General features: G+C 36.1%; 1 protein-coding gene across 1 annotated transcript in view; it reads left to right on the forward strand.

Annotated features, from left to right (window-relative positions):
- Nucleotides 1-20,978, forward strand: part of LOC149802095 (cytosolic carboxypeptidase 1-like) — a 104,158-nt gene extending 83,180 nt beyond the window's left edge. The window contains exons 23-24 of the mRNA XM_089956498.1: nucleotides 6,449-6,603; nucleotides 11,804-20,978. Coding sequence (XP_089812624.1) covers nucleotides 6,449-6,603; nucleotides 11,804-11,975 — 327 coding nt within the window. The 3' untranslated portion in view covers nucleotides 11,976-20,978. The remainder of the gene's footprint in view (nucleotides 1-6,448; nucleotides 6,604-11,803) is intronic.
- The last annotated feature ends 391 nt before the right edge of the window (nucleotides 20,979-21,369 follow it).

Here is a 21,369-nt window from a genome sequence, read left to right on the forward strand (position 1 = left end):
AAGGACAGATCTTGTATGTCAAATGTGGCTTCACTCTTTCTAGGGACATATCTAAGTTGAGGAGAATAGGATGTACTGAACAATTCACAATGCTACATTTGGATGATATTGATAAAACATATGGATTATTTTGAACAGTTAAGTATTAACCTTAAAAACGTTGTGTATCATAATCATATTAGAGGAAAACATTTTATTCAGAAGAAAAGGGGCACAAACCTCCATATGTTTTGTAATCTTCATTTTAGATCCTACCTGGTTACAATTCAATCATGGACACAGAATGATGATTTCATTTCTTAAATTTTTACAGCATGCATAGAATAGATACTGACTCCCTATTTATTTTTATCAAAGTACTTAAAAGTTGTCTGCTTGCTTTGTTGGAAGTCATGTGAGAGCGTTTTCCTGTTAGATTGAAGTATTTGGGCCATATCCAGCTAATTCCCAGTTATTACATTTGATTATGCCTGGTTAGCATGCTGTCTTGAATGCCTTCAATTTTGTGCCTTTCCACCTGTTTGTGTGACCTTGAGGGCTTCTCTCATCTCTAGGAAGTATACTCTAGCTTTTTTTTCTCTCCAGAATTCACTGATATCACAGTAGATGAATATTATTCATTTTTCTTGTCTGTTCCATGATAGCTAATTTAGCACCATCCTAATTGTCTGCCCAATTGAGCAGTAGTATTCACAGTTAGTTTCAGTACAAATTAATTAAGTAAATGATCGTTTACTCCTAGACTTTTTCTAACATTTGCCTTAAGTCACTGCTCCAGTGGTCTAAGTGGTTAGAACATCTGCCTCAGATGCAGGAGGTCATGGGTTCAAACCCCAGATGAGCCATACCAAAGACTTACCAGCATTAAGAGGTTAGTGATGGGACTGGTCAGTCTGGTGTCAGGAAAATGAGACTGAGTAGGACATGATGCCACATGTCTGCAGCATGATGTCTCAGTGCTAGACATCATTATAAACTGCCACACTGCAGACATTGTAGCAATATGATTCAGATTGTTAAAGCTACATTAGTGAAGACAAGACACAGGTAGAAAAGAACTGGTTTTAGCTAAATTTCTGTGCCTTGCAGCCTTCCACAAGAAATGATGCCATACTTATAATATCTATTCAAATTTTTTTCATAGAATGGAAGAAACCATGCCCTGGCAACCAGTGGGTCTTGCAATCTCATCTTGGACAGCCTACACATCACATTCAGTGACACTACCTAGCTGTCAAGGATCTGCAGAAGGAAATAAATATTCTTCTTATAACAATGACAGTTGGGATCATTCATGATTTCACTCCAGATTATTCCTAGTTACCATGACCAATGACAAACTCCAATCAGTCGTAGATCTAAGTTATTTCAGCCAATTCATTCATGGACCCAAGTTCAGAATGAAAACCCAAAGATTGGTTCACAATGCCATTCAGAAGAGAGATTTTGCACTCTGCCCAGACCTCCAAAATGCATACCATCCTATTCCCATTCATAAGTCTTCCCAGATATTCTGGGTTCACTTTTAGGGACACTGTGTATGAGTGCATGGCACTCCCTTTGGTCTGAATCTCAGTCCCTAGACCATTATAAGAATCGTCCACAAATTTGTATCACACTTCATTATCACATCCATGTCTTTGAAAATAAACTACCTGGACAGTGTGCTCCAAAAGCACAAGGTAAGCAATCATTTGTACCAAAACATAAAATTCCCTGATTTGTTTTCTGTTTTTTCTATTCACCTGAGATTCTTCTTCAGCAAGGACAAATCTGATCCCTTTTTATTGCATAACTTCATTTGTCTGGGCATGGAGTTCAAAACCTCTTTAAATCAAGTGTGTCTCACTGAAGAATATGCCTTAAGATCATCTTGGTATTGTCTTACATCCACAAAAAGAGTTGAATTTCATCCCATGGAGAAAACTTCTTCGGGTCTTCTCAGTGCAGCCACAGATCTCTTTGTTTTGGGCTTCCTGTCATGAGACCCCTTCAGCTGATCCTTATATCCTAGTGACAGGCAGAACTTTGCCCACTTGATCAAATCATCAAAGTTTCAGACTATGTAAATGGGGCCTGTCTTGGCTTACAACCAGGATCTGACTACAGGATCAGCTACCAGAAAGCATGATCTGCAATGATGCCAGCAGGACTGGCTTGGGTGCCCTCCTTTGTCCCTTTGCCAAGAAGTAGATGGGGTCTGGTTCCTTCAGATGCACTCCATGCACATCTACCTCATGGAGATGAGATATATAATGTGTGATTTAAGGAGACTTGATGTGGAAATAGCATCCTGAGCCTTTCCAAAAACTCAACTGTCATTAGTTAATCCAGAACATGGAACCAAGTCCGCAGATCTCTGCCTTTTTGTTTGGGATTTTCTCAGGTGGTGTCATTATCAGCCAATCCACATTCAGATACACCACATTCCATGATCCTAGGCAGACTCAGTGCCACACATAATGGTCCAGTCACCCCTTGGTCTTCGGTCTGATCAGTGTCAACAGGGATCAACCTCTTTAGAAACTCATTGTGATGAAATCGAACACCAATCTCTGAACCATTATTTAACGAATTCCAGAGCCGAAAGCCTGTGCATTTGATGCCCTGTCACTGAACTGGAATGGCCTCAGTGCATATTATTTTCCCCCCAAACTTTATGATTCCCAAGGTCATTTGGAAAGCAAGAGAATTCAGGTGTAGACTGATCCTGATAGCTCCCTTCAGGTGGGAGAATCATGGATCAGTGTCTTTCTGAATCTGGCAGTGGAGATTTCCAGGAAAGTCCAGTCTTCTCACCTGCTGAAATTACTCTGCATGTAAGTTTTCCATCTCAGCCCAGAAATATCGAACCTGCATGTCTGACTTATATTAACAGAAAGAAATGGTTCTCTTGACAAGAGGTGTTGAACATTTCTTGGGCAAGAAGGTCCACCACTTGGAAGCCTGTAAGGGGCCATGGAAATATTAATTTCACTGATGCAAGAAGAAACCTATTTCTTCCTTAAAGCCATATGTAACACAGATAGACAGGTATCTCCTGTGGCTTTGTAAGGGGAAGTTAGGCCTGATTACAGTTGAGATCTACTGTTCCATGACTTTAAACGTGTTTTACCCTTATTAAAGAGACAGTCAGAACAAATACCTTTCTGACCTTCTAGTCAATTTTTACTTATCTTGACCTGAGGCAGAGGTACACTGGCTCAGTGGTTAGCATTCTAAACTCGCAACCAAAAGGATATGGATTTGAATCCTAACATCGGGTTGGTTACCATATTGTGTCCTCCTTGGACAAGGCAGTTTACTCCAATTGCCATGGCACTGAATCAGCTATTTGTGTTGCTGTGCCAAATAATACCATTCCAACAACAATAAAACAGTTTGAAGTAAGATATTGTCCAAAGATTCAAAATGGAACCTGCCATGGATTGTAATTTGGTTGAACTTAACCACTGTCTAGAGCCTTTTTGACTTGCCTTTCAATCAAGACTGGTTACTCTTGCTAAAACAGGCAGAATCAGTGAAATCCACACCTTATTGGTTGACCCAAACTAGCTGCAATTCCATAAAAAAATGTCTCATGATAGCCTGCTAAGAACAGGCCCTGACTCTTAAGAAATAAATCTTGAAACACATCTCCTTTGAACCATTCTTCCCAGGTGCATCTACAGAAAGGACCCTGTTAGCACAAGTTTGTTATCACTACTAAATTACTTGAAAGATTTCCAATAATCTTTACACGTGAATTCAACCCATAGTCTAGTTGATACTAAATGGGAATTGTGCAATTCGGACATCCAGTATGGCCACTAAAGCAGCCATCTTGAAAATCTTGTTATTGCTACTCCAGAATGGTCTTATCAACCTGTGGTTTTCACTGAAAGATGTCTGGATGGTCTTAAATAATAACTGTGCTGCTTTTTACTGCTACTCCTGAATGGGAAATAATTTCAGCATGGGGTTTTCACCAGAACACCTTTCATAAAAAAAGCTTGGCCATAAATGAAAATAATGCAGATCTGTAAGGTCAGTAAGGTCATCATGGCAACCATGTTGGAAATCTTGTTATTGCTACTCCTAAACAGAAAATCATATTGATGTGGAGTTCTTATGGTGTCTAATTAGTCCAAAATGAAAATGGAAGCAATCTGACCCCCAATATTGGTGCCTATTTTGAAATCTTGTTATTGCTGCTTCTGGCTGGATGGTCATATCAACATGGAGTTTCACCAAAAGACATCATACAATATCTGTATGGCCACCATGACAGTCATCTTGAAAATCTTGTTATTGCTTCACCTTTGAAATTCATGATCATATTGACATGGAATTTTCACATGAGACATCTTTTTGTGTCTAATTGATTCTTGATGAGGACATCTTTTATTGTCTAGTTGATCCTTAATGAAAATGATGCCGATATGACATCCAGTATGGCCACGATGGAGTCCAACTTCATAATCATGTTACTGCCACTCCTCCTGTATTGATGGGCTTGTCGGCATGGAGTTTTCACCAAAGACTTCTTATCATTTCCAGTTATTCCTATGTGAATATAATCTGGAAATTACATCCATTATGAAAACCTTGTTAGACCACTCTGGTGGCCTAGTGGTTAGAGCATCTGCCTCGGGTGCGGGAGGTTGTGGATTTGATCTCTGTCCGAGTCATACCAAAAACTTATAAAATGGTACTTAACAGGTACATTGGTTGCGCTCAGCATTAAGAGGTTAGTGTTAGGACTGGTCGGCCTGGTGTCAGGATAATGTGACTGGGTGGGACATCAAGCTACATGTCTGGGGCATGATGCCCCAGTGCTAGACATCACTGTAAACTGCCACACTGCAGACATTGTAGCAGTATGAATGAAAAATTGTTAAAGCTATGTTAAAAATCCAAATCACACATGCGCACACACACACACACACACACAGAGTTTTGTTAGGACTACTCATTCTGAATGGATGGTCATACTGACATACTGTTTTCACCAAAAGAGTTCTTATGATGTCTAGCTGATCTGAATTAAAATGTTGCCCATCTTACATTCAGTATGGCCATCATGGTTACCATCTTGAAAATCATGTTATTGCTCAAGAATCTCAGGGATGGTCTCAACACTCAGCACTTGACACTCAACACTTAGCACTTAAAATGAAGAAAACATTCATATCTTGGATTCCTGGAGATTATTCTTGGCCATAGAATGTCAGTCTCTTCAAAGGACTCTTTATGTATAATGGCAGATTCTAGTGCTACTTTTCCTTCCTGATATTCAAGTTATAGGAGGGAAGTTGGAGGTAACCATTTCAGCTTTTACCTTAGACCTTTCATACCTGGTGGAACCTGTATCAGCAATGCAACAGGATGCCTTCCTAGGTCACTCAGCAGCTTTGTGATAATGTAGGTTAATCTGCTTGAGGTGGATTTGTAGGAGCAAGCATTTTTCTTTAAACCACATCAATGCATAAACTATATGCTAATTATAGCCTGAATATCAGTCAAGGCCAACTCTAGGAACTAGAAAAACAACTGCCTCCTTCCTTACCTATTATAATCAGGTAACATATTTGAAGAAGAAAATATGATTTTTAGAGAAAAATGTTTTTTTCGATTACACTTTCCTGATCATAATTTGAGCACATTCTCCCACCCATTCCTAGTAACATCACTGGAAGAGGAAGCACATCTGCTTGAACGGTAAATTAAGATTTATAGGATTTAGCGTGAATCCCTCTATGCAAGGGAAGAACACTGGTTTTGATGTGTGCATTGGCAAGCAGACCTTTAGCAGTTTTGTTGCTAAAGCAAGCCATGAAACTTGGTGTGCATTTTTTTGGGGTATATTTTGGGGAGGGCTGGACTCACTGGGTAGTATTTGTACTCCTACCCTGTTGTGATCAGGAAAATCAGAGTGGTCCAGCTGCAGACCCACTGTCCGAGTGTAGCCTGCAGGTAATTTTTTGTGGCCCATGTGCATACAAAGTCAGTTCTCTAATTTTAGCATAATTACCATAATATATATGATGTATGGCCTACAAATTTTACATTTTTGGCCCATGTGGCTCATGGTGTTGAAGGTATTGGGCCACCCTGAATTAGATTACCAAAGAAACATATTTTACTCCAGAAGCTGGTGTGCCTGCCGTAGTTGCATGTACAATCATGAAACTTCATAGGTGTGTTGATCATGGGCAAAAAGAGATTACAGTTGACTACCTTTCATGCTTCAGTGATTACAGTTGACTATCTTTCATGCTTCAGTGATTACAGTTGACTATCTTTCATGCTTCACTGATTATATTAAATTTTTTAACTCAGTTTCTGCATAGATGTCTTGCACAATGTAGAGCTGGACATACTATGAAATTCTTGTTTAAGAATGTATGTAACATATATTATAATGCAGTTGTCCTGTAATCCAATGTCTAATTGTGTTTGTTGTCAGGATAATCATATCTCAACACGCATGTTAGAGGAGATGGGACAGAGGTTCTGTGAGGGACTGCTACGGCTAGGGCGGGGTCGTGTGGCTATGCCATCCCTACTGGAGTCTGATGCCAACTTGCAGATAGGGGCCACAGCCCAGGATACAGACTTGAGGTATGTAGGCTTACAGGATTATAATGACTGTTTAAGAGAGCCATTATTTTACAATACATATGCCGTTCTTTTCTGCATTGAATTACTCCATTTTATGGATCCTCAGGGAAAATGTTTTCCTACTGAATGAAGATTTTCAACATAAAATAAGTGGGCTGATGGTTTGGTTCTGCTGTCTTCATGGGGCTTTTCCGCTCACTGAAGTTGAATCATAATGCTTAACATAACTTTTATTGCCTAAATTTAATTCTGCACATTTAGTTATAACCCACTTTTCAAGAAGCTGCTGTCCATTGGCTGTCCTTGTCCAGACTGTATTAACTTGATTTGAGATACACTAATTAAGATCAAACTTATTAAGTGGGGCTTTTTTGCATATTGGGATGAAGGTGTACTGTACCTAAACTGGGTTGTTGTGACCATTATTAAAGAGTTTATTCAACATTGTTCCATGTCAGGGATTTACATCTGATATTTAATTTCACCAATAATTACCATATTTGCAATGTGGGTGCATCTGTGGATTAATGTGCCATGCATCCAATCTGAGTCACTGTGACTTTATGCAGCATTACTTTGTGGCAGAAATGAGGTAGAACCCATCTGACTTCATACAGAATTTACTTACAAAATACTGAATCATGGCAGAAATAGGGTGTATCCCATCTGAGTCACTATGACTTCCTGCAGCATTACTACTAAAAAATACTGAATCATGGCAGAAATGCAGTGTATCCTATTAACTCATCTTTAGAACAACTTGTTAGTGTATTTTATATACTAGTTCATAAGCAAACAAACAATTTTTTTTCCAGCTTGAAAAATTATGTGTAAAATGTGTAATTATCATCTCTGGGTAATGTCTAAAACAATAATGGACCTCTAGAAAATCAATGTAACTGTTAGTATTAAATTCAGTCAGTCCTAAATAAAAATGCTAGTACTATATTTATCTGAATACACAGACCCCGAAAAAGGTAATTTTGCCAAATCAGCATTTCTTTGCATTTCTTTTGGTTTCCACTTGCATTACTTTTGGTTTCCATTTGCATTCTGTTTGCACTTTGTTTCCTTGCATGTTTTCATTTCATCCGCCATCTTGTCTTTTTTCATTCATGGTTTCAGAAATGCATTTATGTTTTGCATTATTACTTTTATCTATCATTTCATAATATTTCCCTATTGTCTGGGCTTTCTATTTACAAGAGTGTTCAAGGGAGAGTACAATAGCTGTCATATCTTGTCTTACTTTAAGTGTGCCTTAATAGAGAAGCAAATGCACAAAAATGCAAGATAGCAAAGAAGTTATAATGACAATAACACAGCTGCAATAAGGGTACACATATACATGTAGTTGCAGGGTATTTGTAAGTAAATTTTATTTTTCGCTTCATTTTGTTCCAGTAAATATTAGACAGATACAATCACCAGTGATGATGTCATCACATCAGTGGTAGTGTCTGCATCGACAGGAACATTGTCATGGCTCATAAAGGGTGAAATATTGTCTGTCAGTATAAAGAATCTGGTGATGGATTATCATGCGAACTGCTTTCACATGGAAATTAAGTATTAGATTGAAAACAACAACATTTCAAATCCATTCATGAAATGTATCCATATTTCATTCCATTTTTGTTTATAATTCATCATTTGACATTCTGTACTTTACATTTTATTCATTATCCATTTCTTCAAAAAATGCAGTCATCATTTGGTATAAATTCATTCCACATTTGGTTTCATTTGCATTCACTGAGCATTTTATTCTGGATGCATGCTGCATTCTGTTTACGTTTTCGTTTCTCTCATTAAAATGAAAAATTTTAGGGTCTGTACACCTGCTTGTTAGTTAACACTTGTGAGAAAAAGAATGATAAATACCCAGGGTTTGTTGGAAGAGTTCTAAGTTAAACATGTGGATAATAATGACTTCGGATGACGGGATCCAATCAACACCTCTTTATTCTGACATGTCTTGATTTGTGTTAATAATGACTCACCTTCACTTTAATACAGATTAGTCAATACAGTCTGCATGCTTTTGTAAGAGAGAAATAAAAAGTGAGAGCGATTCCAATCTTGTCTAATGCAATTTTGCTGAAATGTATTTCCTTTAAAATTATCATAGACTACAAGGTTTTGTCAAATAGAAATCAATAAAATGGTGTAGTATTTACTAATAGTCTTCAAGTGCCTACATTTTCAGAAATCCCAAAATATTTTGTACACAATCATTTTACGCACCACGTGATTTTGAAAAGTCATGGTTAGTAATTTTATTTGTTTATTTTTGGATGGATTAAATGTGACAGTTATAGTTTGCATGAAGAAACAGAAACATAATGGTTTAATACAGCATGCAGTATTTTGAATAAATGAAAATTATGGTGACATCTGCTGCCTCTACACAGGGCCATAGAGAGTGATCACGGGCCCAGGGGTAAGAAACACCCCGGCCTCTCTATGTTCTTGTTCAAACAAATTTTTTAAAAAATAAAATTAAAAAGTATTGTTCGGCCTTACAGGCCTGGGTGGGGGATATATCCCCAGTTGCCCCTACCTCTTGTTGGCCCTGCCTGTACAAGACTGTCATGGTTTTATTTTTTATGTATATGTTGTGGAATAATGTCTGAAAATTTTGACTTTCTTAAGTTTTATCTCATATATCGTTATTATTTTCTACTTAACATTGATTGGTGGATATGATAAAAGAAAAGTCTGTATTGGCAGCAGTAAGAAGTTCTGTTTTGGAATTAATAGTTTCCCAGGAGTTGCATGATATTAGTAATGAAAACAAATGGATAAATGTATAAAATGGGTATAGGCAAACTTTATTTCATCCTATGCAAGCAATATTGGGACTCTTCAGTTGAAGATAGTCAGTCCGCCATAAGTTGCCCTTTTGATGCCCTATCTTGAAATAATGTATAAAAATACACACTCAGTACCATGGCTAGATATTATTAAATTTTGTCCAACTTCACTACATATCAGTTTCAAATTGGTAGATTGACAAATTTATGTAACATTCACATTTACATACATCGGGCATTTAGAACATTAAATTCCCATTATAATTGATCAGACTAGGATAACAGTCTTCAACTATATAAATGACATTAGTCGTGTACATTTTATCATTGAAAACTGTTTCCTCTTTTAAATTTGAGAGAGAGATGGAGTCCACAGTGCCAAAAACATAATTAATATTGACCCTGCTGAATACCTATGAACCCTTGTAGAGGTAAACATGAAGTTTGAATTGCAATAATAACAAAACACTGCAATAACACTTGTACCTCATGTTATCACTGCATGCTGCTTTATTAATGGTTCATTACAACAAAAGTGCTTATTAGCTTGTTGTTCAGTCTCTATGAAAATGGAAGGAAGCAGTATTTATTGGATTTTGTTACATAAATGTATAGTAGGTTTTTTTTTAATCTACCAATTTAATTTAACAGTACCATATATACATGCTTATAAGTCAAAGTCCAACTCTAAACTGCACAGACACAGATCTACCATCACATAATGCACCAGCAGATATGGATCTATGCAGTAAGAGTAATATATAGAATAAGGAACATAGATCCTGATCTGATTATGTGGAACAGGATCTATATTATTTGGACTTGACTCATAAGTGAGTACATACAGTATACAACAGGATGTATGTTATTTGGACTTGACTTATAAGTGAGTACTTGCAGTATACAACAGGATCTACAATATTTGGACTTGACCTATAAGTGAGTACATGCAGTATACAACAGGATCTACATTATTTGGACTTGACTTATAAGCGAGTACTTGCAGTATACAACAGGATGTATGTTATTTGAACTTGACTTATAAGTGAATACATACAATATACAACAGGATCTATATTATTTAGACTTGACCTATAAGTGAGCACTTGCGGTGTACAACAGGATCTACATTATTTGGACTTGACTTATAAGTGAGTACATACAGTATACAACAGGATCTACATTTGTTTGGACTTTGTCCAATAACGCAAACAGTGCATTTTAATGATGATGATGAAATCTTGAATGCTCACACTAGTTTTCTTTAACTCTACCCTTATAATCAATGCTGACTCTAGTTATCTTAAACTCAATCCTACCACTCCGGTGGCCTAGTGGTTAGAGCGTCAGCCTCGGATGCAGGAGGTCATGGGTTCAGTCCCTGGCCAAGTCATACAAAAGACTTACAAAAAAATGGTACTAACAGCTACCTCATTTGGCACTCAGCATTAAGAGGTTAGTGTTAGGACTGGTGGGCCTGGTGTCAGGATAATGTGACTGGGTGGGACATCATGCTGCATGTCTGGAACATGATGCCCCAGTGCTAGACATCACTAAAAACTGCTACACTGCAGACATTGTAGCGATATGACTGAAATTTTTTTAAAAGCCACGTCAAAAATCCAAATCACACGCAAACATTGTTTGGACTTGACTTATAAGTGAGTACATACAATATACAACAGGATGTATGTTATTTGGACTTGACTTATAAGTGAGTATATACAGTATACAACAGGATGTATATTATTTGGACTTGACTTATAAGTGAGTACATACAATATACAACATAAGATGATGATGCACAGCAATTCTGACAGCTAAACTCAGACATCACTAACATTGACAAACTGCAGTTTTAATGTATGGGGTTGTTGTTGTATGGAAACAACAGCTAGTATAGAAAACTACTGTGAGCATTTGATAAATAGACTACATTTTCATTTTGTCATTTAATCATTGCAGTCACAATCATTATTCAGCCAACTCCAGAAACAAAAATGAAGGCTGTTTTTCTAATCTTGCTTTACATCCCCTGCAATCTGAAGTTTTCAAACAGGCTTGTTGGGAAATGTTTGTTGTTTTTTGTCACTAAGTTTTGGACATTTAAAAAGATAATTAGCATTTGCCTTACAAACACATTCGCACGCATTTTCAATTCTCATTAATGTTGATACTCTGATTTGAGATTTCTTTTCTATGAAATACTACAAATTAAGAATAATAAAACAAACTTCCCTGTTCAAACTGTATAATTAGAAAAAAGTAATTGTGACTTTTATAGATAGGCTGTGTATGAAAATTACATTTGATATGGTATACCCAGACCTTGAAAATACTCGTTGAAGCGACTTTTCAGAACAATCACCATCTTTGTTTTCCAGTCTTGATGTGCTAGTGGAAGAGGAGGATAATGACATGTTGGAACTAGAGGTGGAGGAGGAAAGGGACTTCTGTAGTGATGTCCTTAACGAGGAAGAGGATGTAGACTCTGAAGAAGACTATCCTGAAGATGATGATGATGAAGAAAATGACAATGACACTGAGGCTTTGTAAAACTTCATATTATGGATTCAGTTCTAGTTCACCTAGTAGTAAAGTCAAGTTAGCCAATGGTATGGCACTCTTATTTGCATTGTCAGTCATCTGTTGTGTGTTGTCCATAAACATTGCTGTTTTCAAGTTCTATACAATTACTGGGGCAATTAAGTCAAGCTTGCTAAGAATTTTCGTCAGAGCAACTATCAGCAGTTTGTTAAGGGGTTGCTTCCCTGGCAGTGGTCTGGCTCTCATATCAACCAAACTGGAAAATCCCATTTTGACTTCTTCTCTGGAATGGCTGTCTCAAATGTTGATTCAACATAGTAGGAATGTTTCTTTGTGCATGCTGTATCAAATTATATCTAGGTTGATTTCAGTAGCAACAACGTGGCATCCATATGGACAGCCTTTTCAGTTTCTCCAGAATGGATGAACCAGTTTCGGTCAAACAGGTAGTAATGTTTCTTAGGATGTGCTAGCAAACTTTTTTCTGGGGTAGCTTTCCCAGCTCTGGTATGGATCTTTTAGAAACTAGATATAAAATATATTGTCTACTTCTTCTTTGGAATGACAGGACCAGTTTTGATCAAAATTAAAAGGAATGTGTTAGGCATCGAAATTGCATATGGGGTGACTCCCAACAATGGTATACCTCCTTAGCAAACAAGTATAAAAACTAAAACTGTCCGAGTCAATTTCTGTCACATTTTTTATAAGAGATTTTCTCACTACACTCATTATTAAAACTGTGTCTAAGGTGGATTTTCTAGCACCATTGTGGCTTCAGTACCATCCATATTGAAAACCTATTTTACAGCTTTGCCATTTTTTATCAAAATTAGCGGAAATGTTTGTTAGGCATTGAAACTGCATCTGGCGTGACTTCCCAACAATGATGTAGCTTCCATAGCAACCAGGTGTAAAAGCTAAAAATGGCAAGACAAATTTGATTGCATTTGCTTGTTTTTCTGACTACATGCATTTTCAAAACGTTGTCTGAGGTGGATCTCCTAGCCATAGTGTGACTTCCATAGCAACCATATAGAAAACCTAGTTTACAGCTTAGCCAGTTTTGATCAAACTTTACAAGAGTTTTTTAGGATGTGCTGTATTAGAATTGTGTTTGGGATGATTTCCTGAGGAACAGTGGCATTCATAACAACCATGTTGAAAACTTGTTTTCAGCTTTTTGTCTAGAATGGATGATCCAGTTTTGATCAAATTTGGTACAAGTGTTTCTTAGGATATGCTTCCTGAGAATTGTGTCTGATGTGGCTCCCTAGTAACAGTATGGCTTTCATGGCAAAAACAAGACAATAACAGGATTCTGCAACAAGTAAAGCATATTGAGAGATACTTAAATTAACACAAATTGATCATAATGATAATGTTGCACTATTATTGATAGGTAGTCATCTACTCTCTACAGAAGAAAACAAATATTTCTTGGAGTCTGCCAGTTCATATTAGGTAGCAATAAATTTTCAGTTTAATCAAAGATAAATGGCATTAGTCAAAACTAAATTTGGATTAATCAAAGATAAATGGCATTAGTCAAAACTAAATTTGGATTAGTCAAAGATAAATGGCATTAGTCAAAGATAATTGAAAAATTCATATTCCAGTTGCCTTCTTGCCATCAAATATGTACTTGCAATTTTGTTTATTGCATATGTTTGAAGTAGCTCTTTTGCAAAGATATGATTTTGTCTTGAACACTAAATTTCTCATGTCATTTAGATGTATATATTTTCTTATCCAGAGAATTACATGTACTTATAAGATGAGATAGCATAATAGAAGAATTTTTTTGTATTGCTTTATCCTCGATAATAATCTGAGGGAATAGCATAGGCACAAAATGTAAAACTGTATGCAGACTTTTTTTCCTGTATTTTTCTTCTTGTTTTTGTATTTTATACCAAGTTTTGTTTTGACTTTGATGATTTACAGACCCTAAAATGGGTCATTTTTATGAACTTTGCATTTTTGGGGGCATTTTTCATGTGCTTAATTTGCATTCAAAATGCATTCAAAATTCATTTTGTTTATCTTCAGTTTTATTTTAGCCAAGTTCAGATATCATTCATTTTAGTTTATGGTTTTAGAAATGCATTCTTTTTTTTGCATTTATTACTTCATTCATCATTTTCTTTCATTTTCGTTTGTTTAGAAATTCATTCAATGGGGCGGGGATATTAAAGGGAGGTAACTGTTGCTATCATATCTTGTCTTAGGAAGTGTGCTGTAATGCATAAAATGCAAACGATGGCATTAGATTTACAATAAAATTAACATATAGCTAAATTGTTCTGCATTTTGCATTAATTATGTGCTTTTTATTTTCTTCAAAATACATAGCTTATATTGTTTACATTTATTCTGTATTTTGTTTGCATTCTAATTAGTTTTCATTGGTAAATTTGGCCATTTTAGGATCTGCTGATAGCTAGTTATACAGCTGAATTGAGTTGTAACAATAACAATTGTGTATGTTATTGTGATTTATGTCATATCAGTGTTTCTCTTTGAATCTATATTTTTGTATTCAGTTTTAAGTTGTTCTGAGGCATTTTTAAGAGCAATCTATTACTATCATACCACCTGACAAAATTGATTAGCTTGATGGTCACATGGTCATAAATATACATGATGGTCACATGGTCATAAATATACATGCTTTTGATGTTTACTGACAATGTAGTTTGCACAGATACCATAAACGCTTGTGTAAGATTATAACCATTTGGCAAAAATAATTAAACATGAAAATATGAATCACTGCACAGGAACAAGATTATTGACATGCCTTGTTTTTAAAATCTAAATATCCCCCTGATTCAAGTAGCCATTGTTTGATATCTTGCAGATTTTTCTAGCTTTATCCCTCAAAGATTTTCATTTACATAATTCCATACTATTGACTCGAAAATCAAGCAGTTAAACTAGAAATGTAAATGAGTATGGAGACTGTGTAGATATGTATAACTAGTCAGACTTTGAATGTTATGCTTATCAGTAATTGGCTAGTCATCTGTTTATTACAAAGGAATTCGAGTTACTAGTAATTGTCAGTAATTGGCTAGTTTCTTGTTTGTTACAAAGGATTCAAGTCAGCAGCTATCATCAGTAATTGGCTAGTTGGCTGTTTATTACAAAGGATTCAATTCATAAGTAATCAAAGTGTTTTGTTATGCCAACAATAGTTTTGTCATAGAATATAAAAGTGCCAAAGTTAGAAGCCATCACATTTAATTTTGCAAAATAAAAATGTGGTTCTTGGTCTTAATAGTACTGTTGTGATGACTTTAGTGACTTTGTGATAATGGTACTGTTGTGATGACTTTAGATTAGTGACTTTGTGATAATGGTACTGTTGTTATGACTTTATATTACTGACTTTATGAAAATGGTACTGTTGTTATGACTTTAGATTACTGACTTTGTGATAATGGTACTGGTGTTATGACTTTAGATTACTGACTTTGTGCTAATGGTACTTTGGTAATGACTTCTGATTACTGACTTTTGTGCTAATGGTATTTTGGTCATGACTTTTGATTACTGACTTTGTGCTTATGGTACTTTGGTTGTGACTTTTGGTTACTGACTTTGTGAAAATGGTATTTTGGTCATGACTTTTGATTACTGACTTTGTGAAAATGGTATTTTGGTCATGACTTATGATTACTGACTTTGTGCTAATGGTACTTTGGTCATGACTTTTGATTACTGACTTTGTGCTAATGGCACTTTGGTCATGACTTTTGATTACTGACTTTGTGCTAAAGGTACTTTGGTCATGACTAGATTACAGAGCAGGGCATGAGAATGTCATTTGTATGCATGCAGAAACTTGTGTCTTGCTTGCCATGACATATTTATACTAATTGCTACATTTGAAAGATGAAAGAGTTTATGGCTTACTTGCAGGCAGCAAGTTTTCAGAGTGCAGATAATTTCAGCTTGAGTAATTATTTCTAAAGCAGGTAACAACCATTTCAAGGAGACACTATGATTTATCTTTAGGTGGGTTATGTATCATTGAAATATAAGATTCACATAATTTTTGGGACTCCGGCGGCTTTGTTCACTTAAGTGATGACTGAATCAGTTATCAATGTTTGTGTTACTTTCAAATTGTACAGATATATTTGGTGTAGTTTGTTTCCATAAATTTGAAACAAATACTGCTGAGATGCTAAATTGATAGTTTGTATGTGTAAATGGTGTGAATCTCATCCAGTAGGTGTGCCAAGTTTTGATTCTGTAATAAAGTTTATGATGCAGTCATCCCTTCCATCCTCCCATAGATGCCACCCCCACCCCCCCCCAAAAAAAAAAACTCCTTTACATCCACTTGGAAAATTGATCCAGTTTGTGATTGTCTGTTCAGGAGAGGTTGCATTGTGTTTACCTGGCTCATGAGTGAAATGTTAAGGTCCATAGTGGGTATCAATTGTTTTTGCTGTTTGAAAATGTTCGTTTGATTAATTATATTTGATTGTCAGTAAAAAATGTTTACATTTTCATTAAGCTAAATCCTAAGTACACACTGTTACAAATGGTGCTGTATGTTTTCTTGGATAGATGTTTATTGTTGCACTGGGAAATAAATTTTCTCCGATACTGCCAAATTTTTTATGCCATTTTAGTCGCTCTATATGTAACTAAAATTTATATGTTGCGTCATATTTGACTGATTCAGTCCTTGATGGACTTTGAAGGTCCTTAATTTAGGGAAGAATACTGTCTTCACCCATGTATAATATGTATTTGGCTGTACTCACCCATGTATATCATGTATCCAGCTGTATTCACCCATGTATCTCATGTATCCAGCTTAGTCATGCAATGATCCAACAGATCAGAGTCATGAAACTCCCTGAGCAAACAGACTTAACTCGAGTTCAAATTTCAACAGTTTTGATCTTCTTTAACTTTACATGGACAAGGTTAGAATTGTGAAAATTTGTATTCCATAACATTAATGTGAGGAGGGTTACAATTGTGAACATTTTGATCATCTATAACTTTGCTTGGACTTCTCGTGGGTCAGTGGTTCTTTCTGGGATTTCCCGGGTTCTTCCTCCACCATTTATACCGGCCGCCATGTATAGCCTATCTTGTGCTGAAAAATGGCGTTAAACCCTACAATGACAATGACAGTGAGTTTGCTTGGAGTGAGGTTAGAATCATCAAAATGTGGTTTATGTTACGGTTCCAATTTTAACATACATAACGAATGTCAAACATATTGATGTTGTTGTTGTTGTTGTTGTAGGGTTTAACGCCATTTTTCAGCACACGATAGGCTATACATGGCAGCTAGTATTAATGGTGGAGGAAGAACCCGGGATATCCCCTGAAAGAACCATCGACCCTCAAGAAGCTACTGGCAGGCTTTCTCACATTGGCCCAACTCCGAGACTCGAACCCACGCAGACAGGTGAGATGGCAGTGATCTGTAACGGAGAGCGAATTAGACCACTCAGTCACTCAGGGCCCCATCAATCATATTGAAATGTTCCAAGTATGATTTTTGATTTTGAAGTTTTGAGTCTAAGTTAAAGTTTTATGATCAATAGCAATTTAACTTCAGTGCCGGGCTTTTTTTCTACCACATTGTTAAGCAGATAGAATATACCTAAATCTACTAGTGTGTTATTCAACAGGTAATTTTGATCTGTGAGTTTATAGTTGAATACATGATATGCACAGGTGAACATTGAACTAGATGTCCATACAAGAACAAGGTGTCTAGATTTTATATTTTTGTATGTGCATAATTTTAATTTTCTGTACATATTTTAATTTAAAGATAGCAGTAGCCTAACTAAGCAGTTGAGTTTATCATTCGATGGGCAAATCAAATAATGTTGAGTACGCTTGTTTCTTTGAAACAGTTTACACAGTGTAGATATAAAGTTTTAACATAGTAAATGTAAAGTCTAATATGCATGAAATTGGCACTGGTTTATTGAGGACACATTGCTCCCATTTGATACGTCTTTTTCATGAAGTTGTGTACTGTGAACCTTTAAATGACCTGGATCAAATGGCCTTAGGCCCATAAGACCAAATCTGAGACTAATTTAACAGTATTATGTAGCTACTTCTCTTTCCCATGGGTAACTGTTAAACATAGTTAAATTAAGCTGTGGTGGTTCATTGGTTAATGTGTTGGACTTGCAACCAAAAAGGTGTTGGTTTAAATCCTACCATCAAATTAGCCCAGGTTGGCCACTATGGCTTGACCTTGAGCAAGGCACTGTACTCAAATTGCCTCAGATTAGCCCAAGTCAGCTATTTTTGGCCTGACATATGGCAATGCACTGTACTCAAACTGCCTCAGGTTAAACCAGGTCAGCTACTATGGCTTGACATTTGGCAAGGCACTGTACTCACACTGCCTCATGTTAGCCCAGGTCAGCTACTATGCCTTGATGTTTGGCAAGGTTCTTTATTCAAACTGCCTCTGGTTAGCCCAGGTCATCTTTCATGCTTGACATTTGGCAAGGCACTGTACTTGAATTGCCTCAGGATAACTCAGATCACCTACTATGGCTTGACATTTGGCAAGGCAATGAGTTCGAATTGCCTCAGGTTAATGCAGGTCAGCTACTATGACTTGATGTTTGGCAAGGCAGTGTAGTTGAATTGCCTCAAGTTAACCCAGGTCAGCTACTATGACTTGATGTTTGGCAAGGCACTGTACTTAAACTGCCCCTGGTTAGCCCAGGTCAGCTCCTATTGCTTGACATTTGGTAAGGCACTGTACTCAAATTGCCTCAGGTTAGCCCAGGTCAGCTACAATGGCTTGATATTTGGCAAGGCACTGTACTCAGATTACCTCCAGTTAGCCCAGGTCAGCTGCAATGGCTTGACATTTGGCAAGGCACTGTACTCAAATTGCTTCAGGTTAGCCCAGGTCAGCTATAATGGCTTGGCATTTGGCAAGGCACTGTACTCAGATTGCCTCTGCACTACATAACCTACTTATGTTGCTGAGGCATAAAACACCAAACCAATAAACATAGACACCAAACCAATAAACACAAACAACAAACCAATGAACACAAACACCAAACCAATAAACACCAGTTAGATTGTATGTTTTTTGTATGAAATGTTTGTCATTATTTAAAAGATACCAAGCTTACTGACTTAAAATGATTGTATCATAAGATTGAATCTTTTTTTCCATCTGTATTTTTTGAACTTGTGTTTCTGTTCCATTGAGGTAAGTATTATGTTATGTTAGATTTTGTGATTGATTGATTTTGTTGGTTTGCTTTTGGTTGTCTTGCCTTTCACTAGATGGTTATAACCACCAAATTAGTTTTTTTTATTGCTGGAAAACATTTTAATTATTTTCATATTTTCCAAAAACATCAAAGTTTTAACTATACAACATTCTAATAGTTTGTGTTTAAGCTGTTTTACAATTACTGTCTATAAACACTTATAAGCCAATTCCAACTGCAAACTGCAAAGATCCAGATCAGCTATCACATAATATGCTGGCATATCTTGGTCAGTGCAGTTTGTTATAAGTAATCAGTTGAACAAACAACATCGACCCAGATTTCCCAGCACATTATGTGATGGCAGATCAGAGTCTTTGTTGTTTGCAGTTGGACTGGACTTATAATTGAGTGGATACTGTAGTCATTCTGTGGTTTTATAATCAGTACTATGACTTGATGTTTGCCATTGGACTGGACTTGTAATTGAGTGGATACTGTAGTCATTCTGTGGTTTTATAATCAGTATGCATTTCAAAAGCACTCAAGATGTGAACTAAAAGATCTTTTCACATTCTTGTCAATGCATTTCTTGCTTCTTAAGGTTTTTTCTTATTTTGGGCATTGTTCTCTATTTAATCATACATTACTGATTGCTGGTCATTTCTATAGCTAACATTTAAATTTTTTTAAAAGTTTGATTAAAAATAATAGCCATGATAAACTTTGGTATTTTAAGTGCATCAAGGAAAACAGACCTGTTAGCTTGTGAAGAAAAATATGAAATAAAGTTTGCATGTTTTAGATCAAACATTTGTTATGATGGTTGATTAGTTATGGTTGTGTATTTAATTTTTTAATTTTGTTACTAAGCAACTTCTTGTGGTGTGTAGTTTAAATTACTGCATGTAAATGTACATGTGATGTACCTTTAGAAAAAAAAAGTTTGTTTTGCCTGTCTTATAGTAAGACAATGAACCCAGAGACTTTGATTGTGTTATGCCAATGGGAGCTAGAGTAGTTCAGTTGATATAAGGCATCGGACTCAGAATCCAAAGGTAGTGGGGTTGATTCAAGTCCAGATCAGTATCCTTGGGAAAGGCACTTCAATCCCAATTCCTCTGCATGATATAGCCAGTATTGTGTTAAATGTACCATTAAAAAAAAACATTTCCTTGGCATGATATTGCCACTAATGTGTTAAATGTACCATTAAGACCCCCATTTCTTTACAGTGACATTGCCACTAATGTGTTAAATGTACCATTAAGACCCCCATTTCTTTACAGTGACATTGCCACTAATGTTTTAAATGTACCATTAAAACCCCCATTTCCTTGGCATGATAGAGCAACAAATGTCTTAAATGTACCAAATAATCTCAATTTCCTTGGCAGGATATTGCCACTAATGTGTTAAATATACCATTAAAAAACCCATTTCCTCAACATGACTTGGAACTAAAGTGTTATTTTGTCCCATCTACTGAGCATGATATAGCCACTAATGTGTTAAATGTACTATTAAAAACCCCATTTCCTTGACATAATATTGCCACTAACATGTTAAATGTACCATTAAAAACCCCATTTACTTGGCATGATATTGCCACTAATGTGTTAAATGTACCATTAAAAAAAAACATTTCTTTGGCATGATATTGCCACAAATGTATTAAATATACCATTTAAAAACTCGTTTCCTTTGCATGATATAACCACAAATGTGTTAAATGTACCAATAAAACCATTTCCTCTGCATGATATTGCCACTAATGTGTTAAATGTACTATTAAAAACCCCATTTCCTTGACATAAATGTACCATTAAAAACCCCATTTACTTGGCATGATATTGCCACTAATGTGTTAAATGTACCATTAAAAAAAAAACATTTCTTTGGCATGATATTGCCACAAATGTATTAAATATACCATTTAAAAACTCATTTCCTTTGCATGATATAACCACAAATGTGTTAAATGTACCAATAAAACCATTTCCTCTGCATGATATTGCCACTAATGTGTTATGTGTACTTTAAAGCCCAATCCCATTTCCTTAGTATAATAAAACTACTAATGTGTTATGTGCACTATTAAAATTTCCATTTCCTTGGCATGATATTGCCACTAATGTGTTAAATGTACCTTTAAACCCAAT

Source organism: Sinohyriopsis cumingii, chromosome 4 (assembly GCF_028554795.1).
Source record: "Sinohyriopsis cumingii isolate HCF-2022 chromosome 4, ASM2855479v2, whole genome shotgun sequence".
Lineage (NCBI taxonomy): Eukaryota > Metazoa > Mollusca > Bivalvia > Unionida > Unionidae > Sinohyriopsis > Sinohyriopsis cumingii.